At 38.2% G+C, this 20,705-nt stretch overlaps 1 protein-coding gene across 2 annotated transcripts in view; it reads left to right on the top strand.

Annotated features, from left to right (window-relative positions):
- Marchf6 (membrane associated ring-CH-type finger 6) overlaps positions 1–20,705 on the top strand; it is a 68,583-nt gene extending 47,878 nt beyond the window's left edge. For both annotated transcript variants that reach the window (XM_020176863.2, XM_074077735.1), the window contains 7 exons: positions 1,997–2,066; positions 4,170–4,351; positions 5,523–5,657; positions 11,344–11,433; positions 12,022–12,154; positions 13,507–13,642; positions 17,141–20,705. In XM_020176863.2, coding sequence (XP_020032452.1) covers positions 1,997–2,066; positions 4,170–4,351; positions 5,523–5,657; positions 11,344–11,433; positions 12,022–12,154; positions 13,507–13,642; positions 17,141–17,231 — 837 coding nt within the window. In that variant the 3' untranslated portion in view covers positions 17,232–20,705. The remainder of the gene's footprint in view (positions 1–1,996; positions 2,067–4,169; positions 4,352–5,522; positions 5,658–11,343; positions 11,434–12,021; positions 12,155–13,506; positions 13,643–17,140) is intronic.

Genomic DNA, 20,705 nt, shown 5'->3' with positions numbered 1-20,705 from the left:
TATGATGTTTCTGATGCCCGTGAGAGATATAGCGAATATACATACAGTCTTTGCCCTGGAAAAACTTACAAACTGCTTGGGGAGATTTAAAAAAAAAAAAAAAATTGGCCAGAATTGGATTTCACAGTGGATGTTCACAAAGGATACTGTGACTGTTTCAGTCAGGGGCCACTGGTTTGTTGAATGAACCCAAAGGAATTTTCATGGAGACGGTGATACCTGAACTGTTCTAAAGCTGAGAGGTCAGGCAGAGAAAAAAAAAACAGGAAGGACAAAACAGAGTACGAAGGGCAGCCCAGGCATATGCCAAGAAAGGGCACATTAGATGTGGTGGGGTGTCTGCAGGGGAGAGGTGAAGCACAAAGGGAGCAGTGAGAGATGGGGCTCTTGAATGGGCAGAAATCAGAGAGTGCACCAGTTGACACTCCCTGTGTCATGTTCTATGCTACTTTGACTGCATGAGGGCCATCTCTTGTTCTGATGCACCAGCTTCTTCTAGAAGACTTTGCTGATAACCCTGAGGGGAGCCTGAAGGTCTTCTTTTCCTTTGTCTCTTAATCTTAAAAGCAGACCTCATTGTGAGCTTCTTTTATCCTTTACTGAGTCTTCACTCAGCTCTCCAGTGACAAAAAAGGTCTTATAAGTAAAAGTACTTCATGGCACATGGAGACAATCACTAAAGGATTTTCAGGCAGTCAAAGCTGACAGTTCCATATGAGTTTTTGTTTTTTGATGGTACTGGGATTTGAATTTGAGGCCTCCTGTTGCTAGGCAGGTGCTCTTCCACTTGAGCCATTCTGCCATCCTTTTTTTTTAATCATCTGTCTTTCTCTGTCTTTTCTACAAGAGCTATGCTCTCTGGTCTTGTGGAGGTGTACTAGTGGAGTGCTGCCTTTCTGCCCAGGAAAACCGTTTCTCCCCTCTGTGTACATTTTCCTTTTATCTCAGTACAGAAGTCACTAGTTACATATTTACAGTCAAGTTTAATGAAAATTAAATAAAAATTCACACTAACCACATGTGAAATGCTCAGTAGCTACATGTGATCATAATGACTCTGTTGGACAGTGCAAAGCTAGACATTTCTGCCATCACAGAACATTCTAATTGGACAATACTATTATTTAATTTAAAAGGTGAATATTTTTATTTATAATATTTTGTTTAATTTAGGGCAATTATGTTTTATTTTTATGCTGAGTAAAAAATATGTTTGCTTGTTACTTACGGATATATTGGATTACATGAAAATGGACACCTCTTTTCATCTTGCTCTAAATTATAGGTAATTTTATCTAAAAGAAAACATTCCATTTGCTGGGCACGGTGGTGTGCACCTACAGTCCCAAGTAATCAAGAAGCTGAGGCAGGAGATTCACTTGAGCCCAGGAGTTTAAGGCCAGTCTTGTCAACAGGCCTTGTTTCTGTTTGTCTATAGGCTGGTTGGTCTGTCTGTCTGCCTCTCTCTCTCTCTCTGTCTCTGTCTCTCTCTCTCTCTCTCTCTCTCTGTCTCTGTCTCTCTCTCTCTCTCTCTCTCTCTCTCTCTGTCTCTATCTCTGGTGAGATTGGGGTTTGAAAGAAAAGTTTTGTGTTTGCAAAGTAGGTGCTCTACCAGTTGAACCACACCTCCAGTCTGTTTTGCTCAGGTTATTTTGGGCTTAGGGTATCATTAGCTACAGGCCCCATGTCTTTAAACCACCCCCCCTTTTTTTTCCATGTGAAAATGAAGATATCCTGGAAATAGAAATATAGGCTTGCTCACTCTCTATCTCTCTTTCTCTCTTTTTTTTTTTGAGACAGGGTCTTGCTATGTTTGAGGCCAAACTGGTCTCAAACTCCTCCTGCCTCTGCCTCTTGAGTACTGGGGTTTGCAGAAGTGTACTTCAGTGGCCATTGGCAGTTTATTTTTAATGGGAGGATTGTGTTACTTCTTTAAGGGATGTCATTAAATACCTTGAGGACATATGAACCATTTATGCATTCTTATGTTTTGCAGATATTTCTGTTGATTGTCTTCATGTGTATAACATTACTGATTGCCAGCCTCATCTGCCTTACTTTACCAGGTATGACTTTATTCTGGATTTCAGCTGTCAAGATCCAAATTCTTTCTAAAGTTATATCTTGCAGAGATGTGATTTTCATCGAATGTAAACTTGAAATATTTATCCTCTCATACTCAGTTGAATTTGGGTTATTGATCCATGTAGGATCCTTCTTCTTACTCCTTTATACTGAAGTATAGGTAGACAAGTTATAGTTTATGAGTTGATTTTAGGGGTAAAGTACTTCTTCACAGATATATTACAGAATGGATTTTCTTTTTCCTTGACTGTACTAAGGCTTGAATTGAGGGCCTCATGCTTGCCTAGGCAGGCACTCTATTACTTGAGCCACTCCCCTAGCTCTTTTTGCTTTAGTTATTTCTCCAATAGGGTCTTGCATTTTTTCCTGCTCCAGCATGGACCACAGTCCTTCTACCTACAGCCTCCAGTGTAACTGGAATAGACAGGTCCACACTGCTGTGCCCAGCTTTTCAAAAACACATTTTTGATGAGAAGTATGTGAAGTATAGAATAGAAAATAGCCATTAAATTTAAAACAAATCCAAAAACCTCAAAGACAAAGAAACATGTAGAGCACTAAGCAAACAATTATCAGTGATGACTTCGATATCTTTAAATTAGCATGCAAGTATGCTTAATTCGTGTTAACATTTTCATGTATTGTCTTCCTCTCTCTCTCTCTCTTTTTTTTTTTTTTTGTGATGCTGGCATTGAACCCAGGGCCTTGCAGTGCTTAGCAAACACTCTTCCCGCCTAATCTTTGTCTGTGAAAGAGTTTTTACACCCAGGCTATTTTGTAAGTTTGAACAAAGTCTGTGGTTATCAGCATTATTGCTTGTAAGACTTGACTATTGAACTAGTTTGATTCAGAAGCAGTGTAGTCAGTCAGTGGTTCAGTAGTCAAAAGCATTAGCTTTGTTATGTAGATAGGCATTCAAATTCAACTTTACTCTTTATAATTTTGGTTGATCAAGGTTCTGTTGCTGATCCTGGTTTCTTAGTCTTTATAGTGGAGGTCATGTCTACATTAGGTAAGTGGGTTGATGGAGGATGAATGGAATAATGTATGGAAAACACTCAACATAGCCATCAGCTCTTTTTAGGTATTCAAAAATACCACTACTGTATTTTGGAAGACCATCATAGCAAAAAATAAAACAAAGCCCAAACTACTACAATTTTGAGTCTTGTTCTCTCAAGATTTACTGAAAAATAATCATCATGTAGATTCACTGTAGAACAACTATTAGGCAACTCTCAAATCTGTCTTTTTTGTTCAAGTATATTTAGATGGTCTTAATTTGTTCTAAGAAAGTTTATGTGGTATTCTTTGATTATTGTACTTTGAAATGTTCCATCCTTATTAAAATAAGCTTAGTTTTTAAAAAATGAAGGGAAGGAGTATAAAATAGGTCTTTTCCAGGGGTGGGCACCAGTGGGAGGTGAGGGGGAATGAGGGTGAATATGGTGGATGTATTTTGTACCCATATTTGAAAATTAGAAGAATGAAAACTGTTGAAATTGTTTTAAGAAGGAGGGGAGGTGGGGAAGAAGGAGAATGATGGAGGGGGTAAATCTAACTAAGATATATTGTAAGCACATACATAAATATCACAATGTATTTTGTATAAATGTTGTATGCTAGTAAAACTTTAAAACTTAGTTTTCTGTGCTGATAAATGAGCCACTTAGAAGGAATTACTCTAATGTGTAATGTTCCTAAATATTAAAAGTGTTGATAGCACAAATAAAAGAAATTTTCCACTTTTTATCCTTTACGTGCACAATAATTTCTTTGTATTTTATCGTTTTTACATTTACTTGTATGTGTATACATTGTTTGGGCCACCCTACCCCAATAATTTCAGTTGGCAGTAAAAAACAAACCAACAGTCCTTTCAAGCCTTACAAGTAATTGGCATGGCAAATCAAGAGTTAAGTCCACTGATTTTCTATGGTTTTGTTGTGTCTTAATTAAATAATTTTATACTCCAAAGAGTGGACTTTTCTCTCTTTTTCTAATGTGAAAATACTAATAGAACATCAAGATTGCAGTTTGCTTTCCTAGCCACACGTCTCATTTACCAACCTTTCTATTTTCAGTATTTGCTGGCCGTTGGTTAATGTCATTTTGGACAGGAACTGCCAAAATCCATGAACTCTACACAGCTGCTTGTGGTCTCTATGTTTGTTGGCTAACCATCAGGGCAGTGACAGTGCTGGTGGCATGGATGCCTCAGGGACGCAGAGTGATCTTTCAGAAAGTTAAAGAGTGGTCTCTCATGGTAGGTTTTTGTAATAAGAGAGTGATCTTTTCTGATAGTAGTGAATATTTTCCCAGTCATTTCTTTAATCTTTTTTTTTTTTTTTTTCACTTTTGTTTCCTGATTATGCCAGTCATTTTCAGGAGAGTTTATATTTTTCATTAGAAGGAGTGTTCCTTTAAGATAATAGCCTTCCACTTCACATGAGAACCATTGTAAAGCAGTAAAGCGCTTTCCTTGCAAGTGTGAAGCTCTAGCTCCAACCCCAGTTCCACGTAAATAAATAAATAAATGAAATGAAATCATGCAAATTTATATTTAGAGATGTGAAAGTATAATAAATAATGGAAATTATTCTAAAAAAATTTGATTTCACCAATGTAGAGTAAAAAGGACTAAAGATGATAATCTGAATGTAGTGCTTACTATCTATGTATAATGATTGCTGTGACTGTCAAGTGTTCACATCACTGTTCATGCCTATTCATTTGTATATGTTAGTATCCGGTTTTGCATTGAGAGATTCATTGTATATTATGAGCAGAGGGGCTTAATTGCTATTTAATTTATAAGATAATGAGATAATTATATTTAAAGTACAGAAACCAACTAATTCTGATTTTTATTTGGTACTCTTCCATATTACCACATATTACCAAGTGAAGAAGCAGGTACTATGTCTTCCACATATATATTTGGTCTCTTGTTGAAACAGCTATACTCACTGACCTGAAGGTCATCAGAATCCAAGGCCACTTTACTTTATTTGTCTTTTTCATTTTTTGGATAGGTACTCACATTTGCCCAGAGCAGCCTTGAGCCTCAATCCCTCAGTCTACTACCTGTACCTTCTGCATAGCTGGGATGACAGGCGTGCACTGCCGTACCCTACTTACTGCTTGAAATGGGAGTTGGGGGGGGGGGCTTTCCTAATTTTTTGCTTTTTATAAAATTCCTTATAGTGACAATGCATAGTAATTTCAGGTTTTCATTATAGTTTGAACTCTTGTATGCAAGAAATTTCATTTAATCTTGTAACCTGAAAATATGTGTAAGTTGTTTAAAGTAATATAGCTGCACTCTTAGGCATCAGGTCAAAGAGGAAAAATAAAACTGAAAATGGAATAATAAAGAGTTTGTCTAAAAGTCAGAAAGATGCTCTTAAGCAACATGGTCTTTTGTTTCCTAATAGATAATGAAGACTTTGATAGTCGCAGTGCTGCTGGCTGGGGTCGTCCCTCTCCTTTTGGGACTCCTATTTGAGCTGGTTATTGTTGCTCCCCTGAGGGTTCCTTTGGATCAGACTCCCCTTTTTTATCCATGGCAGGTATGTGCATGTTTTTCCTCATGATATTTTGTAAAATATTTGGAATCAGAACAATGTTCTTTTAAGTGATTTTAAGCAGTTGGTTTAGAAAGACTCCTTAACGTTTTTTTTCTTTCTATTCTAGGAAGCCTTGTAAAATGATTGTTTAAATCATTTCCTTGTAGTCTTATTGCTTTCAAAAATTGCAGGTCTATAACTTCGTTTTTTGCTTACCGTATAGGCTAAAATGTCACAAGCTATTTATTTAGGCTTATTCAGTATTTAAAGATGTAAACTAATGTGTTAATCTTTTCACTTTTGGACTAGAGTATTTTGTTCTTTTTGGTTTTAAGTCTTTAGTATTTATGAGTGATGGACAGTTTATTTCCTCAGGAAATAATCATTCAAAAGTACTAAAGTGTTAGGCTCATTTTAAAAGAGGATCCTGATAGAACTCATGCAGGTCTCAGTGAAATTCTTAAAGGTCCTGGAGAAAGAAGTTTAATTTTTCTGTTATACTTAAAAGCATGAGGTTTTTAATAAAATTAAGATCTCAAGTTCTTGTAGGTATTGGAGAAAAAAGAGCTAGGCATTGGTTTTAATCATTCAAAGTTTTTTCAGCCTTGTTGAAAAAACATATTACAGTATGTTTTCCAGAAAATGAAAATATTTGGGCCCTATTTCCCTTTCTCTCTACCTTCTAGATGAAAATCTCCACTTACTTTAAGTAACAGAAAATACTCAAATGCTTTAATACGCCCAGACCCTGTAGTGTGTAACCCAGGTAAAAATGAAGCTACTTTAGGAACTTCCTGAGTAACTTAAATTTTGATGAGAAAGCTGACAGATATACAGGTGGTCTGTGTGTTATTTGGGGAAGTACAGTCAGGAGATAGGGCATGATGTAGAAGAGTATTTAACCTAGGTTTGGGAACTCCATATAGGTTTTCTGTAGGAGATAATAATTAAGCCTACCTAATTAATAGAGTACAGAGGAGTGAGTAAGAAAGGAAGAAATATAGTCCAGGAAGGAGCCAATGGACAGACCTAGAAGTATGACAGAAGTGTTTGGGGAACTACATCAAATCCAGTTTGGTTCCTACACTAGAACTGGTGACAGAAATGAGTAATGAAGGGAAATAAATAGCCATATATTAGGCCTTTGTAGAAGTATATATATTGTAGGATAACCAAAATAACATCAGTAATAGAAGGAAAAATGTGTATGTGTGTACATGCGCGTGTGTTTAACAGAATAATGGCAGCAAATAAAGGTAGAGGGAGTATCAGAATGAGAGCACTTGTGTTTTGCATAATACCTAACAATAATTCCAGAAAGAATTACCAATGGATGTTGATCCACGAGGTGAAAGGTTGATGGGTCTTCTGTTACAATTGCTATGTAATAAGTTTCCCCACAGTATACTTGCTTAGAACAACCACTTTGTACAGACAGTATAGTGGTCAGAAATTAAGTGAGAGATTATCAGTTTGTCCCTGTTCCATTTCTTGCAAAGTTGGATGACTGGGAATGATTTAACAGCTGTGACTGGAGTCTGTAAGAGGGCTGATGCCGACTGTGGGAACCCCTGGCTCCTTGTCATCCCTGGACTTCTAACATTGCAGTTCAAGGAGACCAGTGTCTCTACAGAGCAGAAGCTAAAAAGTCCGTAACATCACTTCTTGCTACATCCTGCTGCATACAAGCAAGTCACAAAGTTTGGTCCAGGTTCAAGACAAAGGAGTATAGACCTGCTATTTGGTTGGAGAATAATTGTCAGACATGTTTTGGCACCAGTACAATGGAGAAATGGTTATTTGAATCGTGGCAAAGTATCACTTTACAAATTAATAGACCCAAAGGAAACACATCTTTACAGTTTTCAGTGGGTGGTGTCAGGCAGACACTACACTGACGTAGTCACTGATCAATCATAACACTACGCATGAGGTGAATGGATAGTATCTTCATATATATATATACACACACACACACACATACATACACACACATAACAGTATGTTTCCAGAAAATGAAAATACTTGGACCATATTTCCCTTTTTCTACCTTCTAGATGGAGAATCTCCACTTTAAGTGGAGATTTTATATCCATATATAAAAATGTGCTGCAGTGACATCAAGGGACTAACTTACATCTTCTCAATCAATCTCCTGATGAACATGAGAACAGTTTCACAGAACTTTACAACATCATACGAAGCCACTCTTTGACCATGATAGAGAAAGACAAAAAGAAGAGTATAGTTGTGTCTAAACACAGAATATGAGCATTATCCAGACCACAAAATGATCAAACATCTCCCCTTTGCCTGCTAACATGACTGTCTAATGCTTCATTTTTCTAGATAATCATAGATTACTCTGCTTTCTAATAGCATCTGATACAGACCAAAGTCCTGCTTCCTTAAAGCCTTCCAGTTCCGCGCACAAGCTAAAATTCTATAAAAGCTCTTTCTAACCCTGAGAAGCCTGAAGTTCCTCATGACAAGTGTTCTTCCTTGTTGCAGTAAATAATAAACACAAGACTGGGGGCAGTAACACATGCCTATAATTCCAGCACTCAGGAGGCTGAGGCAGAACAGCATCTGGAATCTGAGGCTAGCCTGGGCTACCTAGTGAGAACCTTTCACCAAAAAATAAAAAACAAAAGCAATGTGTTCATTTATACTTGTGTTCTTGGTAATCTGGACAGTACCCAGTGGTGATATCACCATCTTGGAGAATTCTTTGACATCATTAAATTTTAAAAATGCTTATATATTATGATCCAGCAGTTTGACTTTTCGGAATTTACTGTAGAGAGACATCTGAGTGTGCATGGGAAGTACAAGCAAGGCTGCTTCCACTTATACATCGTTTTTCTTAACAGCAGAAGAATGAGACACAACCTAAATGCTCATCAATAGAAAATGTCTAAATAAGATGTAGCTCAGCTGAAAAGGTTAAAGGAGTTAATTTGTTTTGATACAGATGGCTCAGAATGCTCTGTGTAGGAGAAAAACACAAGCTGTAGATGGATGGGTACAGCATAGCATCCTTGATGTTCTGCATTAAACCTTTAAGTTGTGGGGAAAGAGCAGTATCTTTTCTCCATCTCTGACTGGAAGCAACTTGCCCTTCCTATGGCAAGCAGTTGCAGATCTGTGGAAGATTGGGCTTGTTTGGAATCCTAGCAGAAGGCCCAGTGTAGTTTATCCTGTCCTGGAGAGAAGGACTACAAAGCACTAGGCCTTGAAAAAGCTTGAACCTCAGCAATCTGGGGGACTCTAGTGTCTCCCAAAAGACCAAGACCAAGCTGAATTGATGAGTTTAATCTTCCCTGCCTGTAAACCTTGAAGGGTACAGCAAAAGCAGAGGGGCTTGCTCCATTTTCTTCAGTAAGGACTGTTGGCTGTTATCCCAAAAATCTGAAGCAGTAAAAGACTGCACAGTTAGACCTGAGCTTTCTTCAGGTCTAACTGTGCAGAGGAAATCAAGTGCTTTGACTAAGAAGGGCTCAGTGGTCACAGAAAGGTCAGGCCAGGCAGGCAGAACACATGCCAGTGATAGACCTGCTTGAAGAGCCATGAGCTTCCAGAGAGAAGAAACCACAGGTGACTGAGTGCAGTATGTGCACATGTAACAGCAGGACACAACTGTGGAGTTATGTCGCATGGATTTCCAAGAAATTCAGCAGATAAATGAAGACAAGAACAGTCACAACTGAGGCTCTGTTTGGAGACCTGAGAGGTCAGTGTAAAGCATAGAGCAAAACTGAAGAAGAAGGAATTGAGGGGAGAGAGGTGTTAGGAAAGTGTCTTGTTCCTTGGAGAACATCTGGGAGTCTTAACATACTGAGAATGGGGTTTCTAGAAGGAGAAAGACATGTGAGGTAGGGTTGCAACAAAAGTAGAAGAAAAACTGAATTAAATAAAGATCTGATTCTATACGTTAAAGGGGCTAATCAGCTTTTTTGGGGGGACATACTGGGGAGTAAAGCCAGGGCCTCGCACTTGGTAGACAAGGGCTCTACCACTTGAGCTACACCCCAGTTCTTTTTATTTTCAAGACAGAGTCTCATAACTTTGCCCAAACTAACCTTGAACTATTGATCCTCCTACCTCTTAAGTAGCTGGGCTTTTAGGTGTATGCCACCGTGCCTGGCTTGGCTCATCAGCTTTGATGAGAGAATACCTGATGAGATGAGATTGAAAGAAAAACACATGTTTTGGCATGTCTTGGTAACATTTCTAAGAATAAAGAGAAATCTTACAAGGTCAAGAAAAATCATATCACCATTGAACTTTGTAGCACTGATAACTGTAAGAGAGAAGAGAATTTATAGAGAAGTGAGGTAAAAACGACAAAAAAGCAAACTTCCTGTGCCTCAGACAAAATGTCATTATGTCATTCACCTGGAAGAATGAACATTGATGTTTAAGTATATGCAAGAATTCAGCTTCTCACCCCATGTGAAGATGGATTGAAGACTGTTTCATCAAACAAGTAAATTGGAACATTGACCTCAGAACAGAGGACAGTTGAAGAGAATAAGCAGTATGAGCAAAATCCATATAAAGATGACACATATTTACAATGGAGCATTTATGTATAGATGCAGATAAATGCAAAGGGAAAAAACATGGAGAGTGTGTACCAAATAATTAGTATGAAAATACTAGTTACTGCCAGAGAGGGATGAGGATTTGAAATAGCAGTCACAAAGGCTCCCACCTTCCCTGGAATGGGTCCACTTTTACATAAGAATAGATCTTGAGCTGGGCTCAGTAGCTCACTTCTGCAGTTCTAGCTATTCAGGATGCAGAGATCAGGATTGTAGTTCGAAGCCAGCCCTGAGCAAATAGTTCAAGACCCTATCTCAAAAATACCCAACACAGAACAGGGCTGGCAGAGTGGCTCAAGTGGTAGAGCACCTGCCTAGCAAGTGTGAGGCCCTGAGTTCAGACCCCAGCACCGATCTTGAGCTTGGTGTGTTGGTACACCCAGGCTGAGGTAAGATGGTTGAGGCCAGACTGGGCTATCTAGTAAGGTGTTGGCTCAAAACAAAAAGTGTAAGTTTTCAATGGTAACGTGTTATTTTTTAAATGTGTATCTTTTTTTTTGATGGGAGTAGGGTTTGAACTCAGAATTTCATGCTTGCAAAGCAGGCACTCACAAAGCAAGCACTCTACTGCTTGAGCCACACCTCTAGTCTGTTTTGCTCTGGTTATTTTGAAGATGGGTTATCTCAAACTATTTGCCTGGACTGACCCTGAATTTTGATTCTCCTGTTTTCAGCCTCCCAAGTAACTAGGATTTCAGGTGGAGCCACTTATATATATATTTTTATTTTTTTATTTTATTTTATTTTTTATTATTCATATGTGCATACAATGCTTGGGTCATTTCACCCCCCTTATATTCTTTATTTATATATATATATATATTTAAAAGATGAACAGGAGACTAGGATCAGAAGGACTTTGTGTGCCATTCTTAGAACTTTAGATGTGGTTGGTGTGAAGAGGGGTTGGTGGTCACTGGCTGGGAATTTTGATCAAACTTGTTATATATTAATCTTCTGCAAAATTGTTAAAAGTCCTGCAGAACTTCTGTTTTGAAGTAAAATAATAAAAGAAAATTATACAGTTTCTCTGCTGGGTTTGTTGCTACAACCTAAATGTTATATATTTTTTGTTACCGTAGGACTGGGCACTTGGGGTCCTGCATGCCAAAATCATTGCAGCTATAACGTTGATGGGTCCTCAGTGGTGGCTGAAGACTGTAATTGAACAGGTATGCAGAATCATGTTCAGAGACACATGCTAAAATCGATCATGATTATGTTTGGGTAATAGAATTATTCTCATGTTTCTACTTTTCTTAATTTCCTCTATTTTCTTTTAATGTACACATGTAGCTTTTTTTCTCTTTAAGAGAAGGCAGTTTTGTTTTATCACAATAGAGGAAGAAAAATAATTTATACCATGAGAATGAAAAGAGGTGTCTTTGAATCTCTGCCTATACAGTGTTTTCAACAAAAAATAGTAAAATTTTAGAGAAGTGATAAATTGGGATTACAGGTGTGAACCACCCCACCCAGATTGTTTGTCGAGATGGGTGTCTTGCTGACATTTTGCCTGGACTGGCCTTGAACCAAGATCTTCCCAATCACTGGGATTACAGGTGTATACCACCACATCTGACCTCAAGGTTTAAGTTTGTGCTTTAGAGTTTGCCTTGACTTAGGAAAAAAATAACTGGTTTGAATCCTTTTGGGTTGACAGATTGAGTTCACTGTGGCTTCAGTTCAGTAGATTGCTATATTAATCTAGATGAATTTGTTTTGTCTCTCTGCTCTAATTTTTTGTTTCAATCTGTTAGGTCTATGCAAATGGCATCCGGAACATTGACCTCCACTATATCATCCGCAAGCTGGCAGCTCCAGTGATCTCCGTGCTCTTGCTTTCCCTCTGTGCACCGTATGTCATAGCTTCTGGTGTTGTTCCTTTACTAGGTGGGTATTTTACTTGCAAATTTAAACCTACCTAAAACAGATAGCTTCAAAATACTTTTGTTTGGTTTGATTATGCAAGGTAAGAGTAGGAGGATCTTAGGGCTGGAGGCGTTCCTCAAGCAGTAGAGCACCTGCCTGGCAAGCCCTGAGTTCAAAACCCCAGTACCGCCAAAAAAGATACTGAGAATTCACACTTGAGTTTCCATACATAATCCTTTTCATATTTGCATTATTGCAAATTTCATTGTGACTTTATTGGAGAGGGAAAGAGTAGTAAGTGGGTTTTTTAAGCTTTCTTTGGCTTTTGGTGCTTTATGTAATTTTCATATATTATTCTTAGAAGAGTTTTTAAAGATGTTGTATCAGCTCCATTTTAAAGATGAAAACACTGAGGTTCCTAGAGGTTGAGCATCTTGCCACAATTCTAGATTTCAAGGAGAGGAAATTCAGACTCTAAGCTCAGCATCAGAGCACCACTATAGCAGATTGCAACACTTGGAATCTTCTAGTGGAGGATAATAGTTTTCTGATTTCCATCAAAAACTTCATCTGATTGTAAATCTGCCCACCCCAAAGAAGAGTTAAAACTTTGAGAGTAAAAGTTGAAAAATATTTGCATGTTCTAAAAGTTTGAGGAATAGTTCTTTCGTCATATAAGCACAGTTTTATTTTTTGGTTTTTCAAACTATGATGTAGCTGAAATGTTTGTAGAGTCTAGCACATTTGAGGTTGAAGGAGCATTAGCAGTCATCTCATCCACACCTTTCATTTGAAAGAGGGTCGGAAAGGGCTCATGCAGGTTGTAAGAATCTGACAGATCTGGCCTTAAGCAGTTCATCATGGAAGCTTGTGCTATTGTACCCCAGACCCCCTTCCTAGGGAAAAGATATATTTCATTTCATTATTATTTCATGTACATTAGTCCCTTTCATTTTGCTATGACAAAATACCTGAAACTGGGTACTTTAAAGAAAAGAAGTTTTAGCTCATAGTTTAAGACTTAAAGACCAAAATTGGGTAGTCCCGTAAATTTGGCATCTGCTCAGGGTCTCGTGGTTGGATGTCATCACAATGGTGGTAGCACACGCAGCACATGGTGGGAAACCAGAGAGATTCAGGGGTCAGTCTCACTCTTTTATGATAGCCTCAGGAACTTGCTCAGTCCATTTAGATCAGCATTAATTCCTTCCAGGGGCAGAGCTCCTAATGACCTGATTAACCTCTCACTAGGCCCCACTTCTTAAAAGGTCCACCACCTCTCAGTACTTCCAATATACAAACCTTCAGGAACACAAACCATATCCAAACCATAGCAATATAACACTTAAAATTTTCCTTGTTTGGTTTTACAGGTGTTACTGCGGAAATGCAAAACTTAGTCCACCGGCGGATTTACCCATTTTTACTGATGGTCGTGGTATTGATGGGAATCTTGTCCTTCCAGGTCCGCCAGTTTAAGCGCCTTTATGAACATATTAAAAATGACAAGTAAGTCTAGAATTCCATTTAGCCACTCTTGTTAAGGTGTTTGTCAGTTCTTAATTTGGGGGCTGGGAAAGTAGCTCAGTGGTTTAGTTTGACTTGACATGCACAGACCTCAAGAAAAGTTCTCCTATTCTGTGTATATCTTGAAGAAGAATTAGCAGGAGAGTGTTGAAGGAGGAGAGTGGAATTAAGGACTCTGTTGGCCTAAGAAACAGGGAATACAGAGTTATTTTTTGAGCTAGAAAAGATACGAAGCTGGTTTGGGAAAATTTATTTAATGCTCATTAGTTTTTCAGTGTGTTTTTAAATGTTTTGACCTAACAATATATTACGTAATTTTACATAACAATCAGATGTCTCCATTAGAAGCTAGCAGTGTTTACATAAGTCCTTCTTACAACCTCAACTATAAGATTACTTTGTTGCACCAAGAGGCTCTAAGTTTCAGCAAAAGTGTTCCTGGGCTCTCTGTGTTGAGAAAACCATTGAAAACCATGTTACCTGGTCTCAGTGAGGTATTGGGGAGAGCCAAGGAAAACACCTTCCTGTGATAACAGCTCTTGGAACTTCCATGCCCTAAGAGAGAACTGACTCCTCTGATTTGGTGGTGTCTAGTAAAGAAAGTGAGTTTATGACCATCCATTCCAGTTTCCCTGGGAGCCATCATGTTATTAACCACTCTGACTTTCACTTGTATGAGGGCCATTTAAGACAAGAAATTATAGCATCAGCTGCTGGGTGCCCATGACTCATGTCTGTAATCCTAGCTACTTAGGAGGAAGAGATCAGGAGGATCTCAGTTTGAGGTCAGCCAGGCAAATAGTTCATGAAACCCTGTCTTGAAAATACAAGACACAAAAGAAGGCTGGTGGAGGGCTGAAACAGTAGAGCACCTGCCTAGCAAGCATGACCCTCAGTTCAAACTCTAGTACTGTAAAAAGAGAAAGAAAGAAATTATAGTCACCTTATTTACCCTGGAAACTTTTTTTTTTCTTGAGGTGGGGATGGTTAAAAACAAGGTCTGCTAATTTGTCCAGGCTGGCCTCAAACTCATGATCCTACTGCTTCAACTTCCCAAATGCTGGCATTCCAAGTGTGTACCACTACATTTAGCCAATGATTACTGTTAAGTATAACATTTGGGCACACCTGTAATCCCAGCTACTTGGGAGGTGGAGATCTGGAGGATCATGGTTCAAGGCAAAACGTCTCGACCAACAAGACTGTGGTGCTGCTTGCGTGTAACTTCAGCTGCATGAGAGGCATCACAGTCTAAGGCTAGACCTGGCCAAAAACTTGAAACCCTACCTAAAAAATACAAAAGCAAAAAACGGCGGGAGCCATGGCTAAAGTGGTAGACAACATGCCTAGCAAACATGAGGTCCTGAGTTCAAACCCCAGTACTGCCAATAATCATCATCATCATAATAATAATAATAATAATAACAAATAAGCAAATAAAAAGTAAAAATATTAAGAAAGAAATTTTAATTGTTCAAAGCTTCTCCAAAACGTGTACTGAGAGTAAAAAAAATGCAAGTACTCTTAGGCAGAGTATAATGTACTATTAACTTTGAAAAAAGGAGTATTTTCAGTGATGAAAGTCAGTTTTTATTATATGACTTGTTTTGGCTCAGGAGTAATACTGCAGACAGAATTCCAAACAAGACATACCCTCCAGCGCTTTCTGCCTGCTTCCTTCCTTCTTTACGTCTGTTACCTGCCTGATCTCAGACTCCTCCCTTTCTTGGTCTTCACCAGAGGTCCATACCCATATATTTGTCATTCTGTATCTCCTGTAGCCCAGTGCACTCTTCTCTTTGGCTTATCTTGGTCTGTTGTATATCTGCTGTTTCTGAGTGTTTGATCTGTAGGAGGTGCAAAGAGAGAAGTGGGTTGAAGAGCACAAGAGTGTGGGTTGAGAGAATGGGAGATTCAGGGTCTTGTTTCTCTGCCACTGAATTACTTTTGGTCTTGGGGAAATTAATTAACATCACTTTCCTGCTTTTTATTTCTTTGCTTTTTCGTTGCTACAGTGTTGTCCATGTACTTGGCATGTATTGACGTTTGGTGATTACATATGTATCACATAGCGCCACAAGTATGTCGTATATTGTCGTCATTTAAAACATTTGTAAAATGCTCAGCTTTGTTTTTGGTTTTCTTTTTAAGCAGTGGTTTGTTGGGACCAGTGGGGTAAGATGGTTAACTTCAAAGACTCGATAAGACAAAAGAAAAGGGTTAAACACTGAGATGATGGATAAAGAAGTAAGATCAGTGCGCTTTTGGAAGTGACATGTGAAGCAACTGGGCATAAGCCACCAGAATCTCTCTTGAGGCTTGCATGCACTGACAGAAAGTGATGGGTGAAAGTCAGCATAGAGAAGGACCCCTAAAACATAGCAGGCATTTTTCATGGGGCTTTGTATGCTTTCCCTTTCTGACAGCAGTCACATAGCGTGATGAATAAACTGAGGCTCCCTGTCCCCAGTTTTCTTGCAGTGCATTATGTATAGGCCCACTTTTCCTTTTTCTCCTCACCACAGACATGCATGCTTTCACGGAACACACCTCTGAGCTGATCTGCTCATGCCCAGCCCCAAAGCTCATTGCTGTCCTCCAGGGGCCAGCCAGTGTCCAGGCCATCTGCTCACATTCAGTGAGACCCTTTGCAGCTCCTGCTCTTCCCATAGGGGAAATGTCACCTCCTGGCAGAGGATGTCCAACTTTGTCACTCCAACATCAGTAACTATTTTCACAGCTCCGTCCCTTTTGCCATTGCCTTCTCCCTATTACGATATCACATAAGTTAGGAGCATTTACTCTTCTGTTCATAGGCCACCATCTCCTATCACTCATACAAACTTACTGCCTCGCCATCTTTCCTTTCACCCCCATGATTTCTCCTTTTCTTCTAGAACGAGAGTTTTTCATGTCCTGGTTTTTCACTACCCAGCTTTCTGATGATCATATTTCTAGTCGATTTCCTCAGATCTCAACACTAAGTTGGTTTGTAAAATGTGAACCTTAGCAGATATATCCCCTGCATTTGTTTACTGTACCCCCTCTGGCCTCCCAAATGTCTTGAGTTTATGAGACCCTCTAACAAAAGACACTAGTGCATCCTTTGCTGTACAGCATGGGGTGAGAGGGCATGTTGCCAGCCTTTGCTGCCCCATGCCTTCCCACAACCCTTATCTCTCTCCAAGGTGTCTGCTTTGGTTCTCATTCTAGACTTCCCTTTGATCATTGAACTATTGACAGGTTGAAACTCTTGACAGTTCAAAGCCAATTGGCAAAGTTAGCAGACCCTCCCTCAAAAACAAAATAAAAGATCTGAGGGTGTAGGTCAAGTGTCAGAGTACTTTCATAACAGGCTTGAGGCCCAGGATGCAGTCCTCATTATGCCAAACAAAGAAAAGTATCATTGTCTGCTCTTTGGAAGAGTGTTTCCTATGTGAGATCATACATGAAAGTAACCTCCCTGTTTGTACCACCTAGATACCTTGTGGGGCAGCGACTGGTGAACTATGAGCGGAAATCTGGCAAGCAAGGCACAGCTGGGCCACCTCCACAGTCATCCCAAGAATAAATGGTTGTCTCAACTCCTTGACCTTCCCCTTGCCTTCACGTGTCCTTTTTTGTGGACTTCTCACTTTGGAGATTTCCCCCGTGATCTCTCAGCATTGTTTTTAAGTTAAATGTACTTGACTTGTGTCCTCAGCATTCAGAGAGCAGTGCTTATATAAGGCTCTGCTGCTCTTCCCTGCATCTGCCGACATCACTGCTGTCTGAGATCTGTACATGTGTAAATAGAAGTTCCCTTGATGCCCTAAAACCTTGGATTAAACAGAATGTGCATTGTACATCTTTAAACAAATTGTATATTAATTTATTAAATCTGGTTGTCACTTTATTTTGGACCTGCTGTGATCTCGACAGGAAATGTGCCACAAAGCAATTGTGCACAGGTGAGACTTCAGTGACGTCTTGTGGACCACAGTTCACAGTGTTCCTTGCAGTTCTCACTAAGTAAACTGTACATTCTGTCTTTCTTGGCTGTTAAGACCTTACCAAGAACCTAAAAGGAAGCAAGTAGAAATCAGCAGTGGAGTATCTGTGGTAAGAAAACATGAACTTTGTGCTTCACTGTCAATCGTTTTTTGGAAGTTATTTTGTATAACACCAAAGCTGTTGTACATTTTCTACTGCCTGATTTTTTTTTCATGTGTCTATGTTTGTAATATTGTATAGTATCTTGTGCTAGGTGAGGAAATTGTTTTTAATTTTGATAATTTAATATTCCTAGTGATCGACATTGGGAGTTGGGTTTTTGTGCTTGTTAGGGGCATGTCTTTACTTAGAATGGTAAAAAAGAATAAATGAAGATTTTCATTAGTCTCCCCCCTCCTCCAATACAACTCTTTTTGTCAGCACTAGCCAAAAGTGTCATGTAAGATCATGAATCTTATAGAACATCACCACCAACACTACTGCATCTTGCTAGACTGAGGAAGTTCTGAGATGCTTATTAAGTGCAGATGCAGTTGTGATCTTGGGTTGACAGCATTAGAGAAGACTTAGAACACCCGTCATGTTGGTTAGTGCATCAGTGGGTAAGGAGTAAGGAGCACATTTTTCCTATATTCCATCAGTAAATCCCAAAGCTTTTTGTTTACAGAGCAAAACTGCAAATAAAACCACGTCTGTTTTATTTGTCCAAAAGGAAGCTGGCTGAGCTGGCCTTTTAACATAGGAATGTATTTCACTGGGAATTTGCTATAAAATCTCAGAGAACTGAACACTTACAAACCTGGTTTTCCCTTGTAGCTAAAGCTTCAAGATTGAAGTTTAGAGGACTAGAATTCAAGTATTTAATGGTAATGGTATATTGTAAGGGTAGTGTTTGAGTGACAGTTTAGAAGTTCTCATGGAAAATGGACTGTGTAGGTCTTCAGAAACCGTAAGTGAATTTCCATATAGTATTAAAACCCATCAGTTAAAATCTGAGAATTTGTTTTAAAAATGAAAGCCAAACACAAGCTACCAAAATTGAGAGGAGCATGTTCTGGTGGTTTTATTTTTCAACAATATTTCCCTAAATGATAACAGATAATTTAAAATATATTTTAAAACATCAGTATGTATATAAAAAATGCTTGACATAGGATTCAGTGTTAACATGATTTGGCACTTTGTAGTAGCCCTTTCTCATATTTGAAAAGAGGTCCTTGCTAGCAAGCCCTACCTTCACTCAGAATTGTAGTCCTATAGGAGCATTTTAAAATGTAATGCCCATCATAGTAATGTATATCTATATGAATTGTTTTCTTTGGGAGGAAAATATTTTGAATTGGGCATATATCTTCATTATATTAATTTAGTTCTCTTTTTTAATTTTTAAAGAATTTGTAGATCTTTACATAAAGTCATTGGAGCACAGTTGTTTTAACAAAGACATCTAGGCAGATATTGCAAAAGGTTAAAAATTCTATGAAATTTGAAATGAATTGTATTAAATATTTTGTAAAACGAAACAAAATTGACCAAAACAATTACCCTCATTTCATTGGCAGATAACTCTGTGTGTCGTACTGAGGAATTACCCCCGCTTGGTTTTCAGTTGTGTTTTGTCTTGTTTTCCATAACATAATATTTGGTTGGATAGCATCCAGGTCTGTTATTAACTAATAGTGATAAGTATTTAATACCCATAGTTCAGAAAGTACTCCCTTCACATAGAATTTTTTTAAAGTTTTAGTGTAGTTTTGCTGTATTTTACATTGCGCTAAAAGAGTTTTCAAAGAAGTTTACTAGAAAAGACCTTTTTGCTTTATTTTTACTATTCAGAAATTGAAGACAAATCGTTATTTGAGTTTTATGTGACCAGTTATCAAGTGGTCATAGTACGATGTGTGCATTTGTTCATTATTAAGAAATTATGTTTAATTTTTAAACAATAAAGTACTTATAGTTGAGGTGAAACCTGAAGAACAATGCCAATGTGAAGTTTGTGTATAGCTAGCCTTAAAGCTCCATGTTTTAGGTTTTTATTTTTTCCTGTTCTCTGAAGAAAAAAAAAAGAGGTCATTTCAGATGTAAACAATTTTTATTTCAACATTTAATACAACTATTAATTACTGTAGACTCTTTCTTCTTCCCCTCGTACAAGTAATAGAGAATAATTTTCCCTCAAATGATTTGGTCCTAGGTATGTCATTTCTGCATTGGCGAAATTCTGTTGAATTTAGGTCGAATTGATGACTTTGTAATACAATATAAAAAAGAAACACTGGACATTTATACACTGTATTGTGTTTGCAAACACACACACACACACACACACACACACACACAGGAAGCTAGTGCCATTATATAACACTGGCACTTTAAAAAATTTCTCAAGTTAGCTACTTATTTTCATGTTCAGGATTGAGAATATTAAGCTATTTACTGATACATTGTTTTTACATTGTAAAGTTCAATTATGTTGAAAGTACTCCTTTAAAATGTTAATTGTTCAGTCATTATCAAGGAAAAAACTAAAATGTCTTACCACTTGAGTATTATTAAAACCTCATTTGTGGAGATTCTCTAACGTCTTTGTTTAAGCTGGTTTGTGTCTTAATTTGCTACCTGTCACATGTTCTTTTCAGCTTGTTACTGCTCAGTTCTTAAAACAGCTGTATGACTAAGGGCTTCTTTCAAGTAATCCCCAACGACATCTTGGCTTTAAGATAGCATACAGATAAAAGTGTATGTGTATCTATCTTCGGGTATAGAGATAGTATGTAATGTTTTCATTCCTGTCTGTTTTGTATGTGTGCCTCATTTTGTACATGAAAATAATTCAGTACCTTAGAAGAAACATAATGAGTAAGGCATAGGAATTAACTGTTGAGGCTGAATAGAACCCTTGGTTATGTGGGTGTCAGTTTACTGTCACAGCAACACCTTAGAAACCCACCAATATTATGTGTATGTATTTTAAATGCTCCCTTTTTATGTGGTCATTTGCCTTCTGAGTTGAAAGAACAAAACTTGAATAAAGAGAATGTTAGTTGTA

This window comes from Castor canadensis, chromosome 6 (genome assembly GCF_047511655.1).
Source record: "Castor canadensis chromosome 6, mCasCan1.hap1v2, whole genome shotgun sequence".
NCBI classification, from domain to species: Eukaryota; Metazoa; Chordata; class Mammalia; order Rodentia; family Castoridae; genus Castor; species Castor canadensis.
This window is presented reverse-complemented; position numbering and strand designations above follow the sequence as displayed.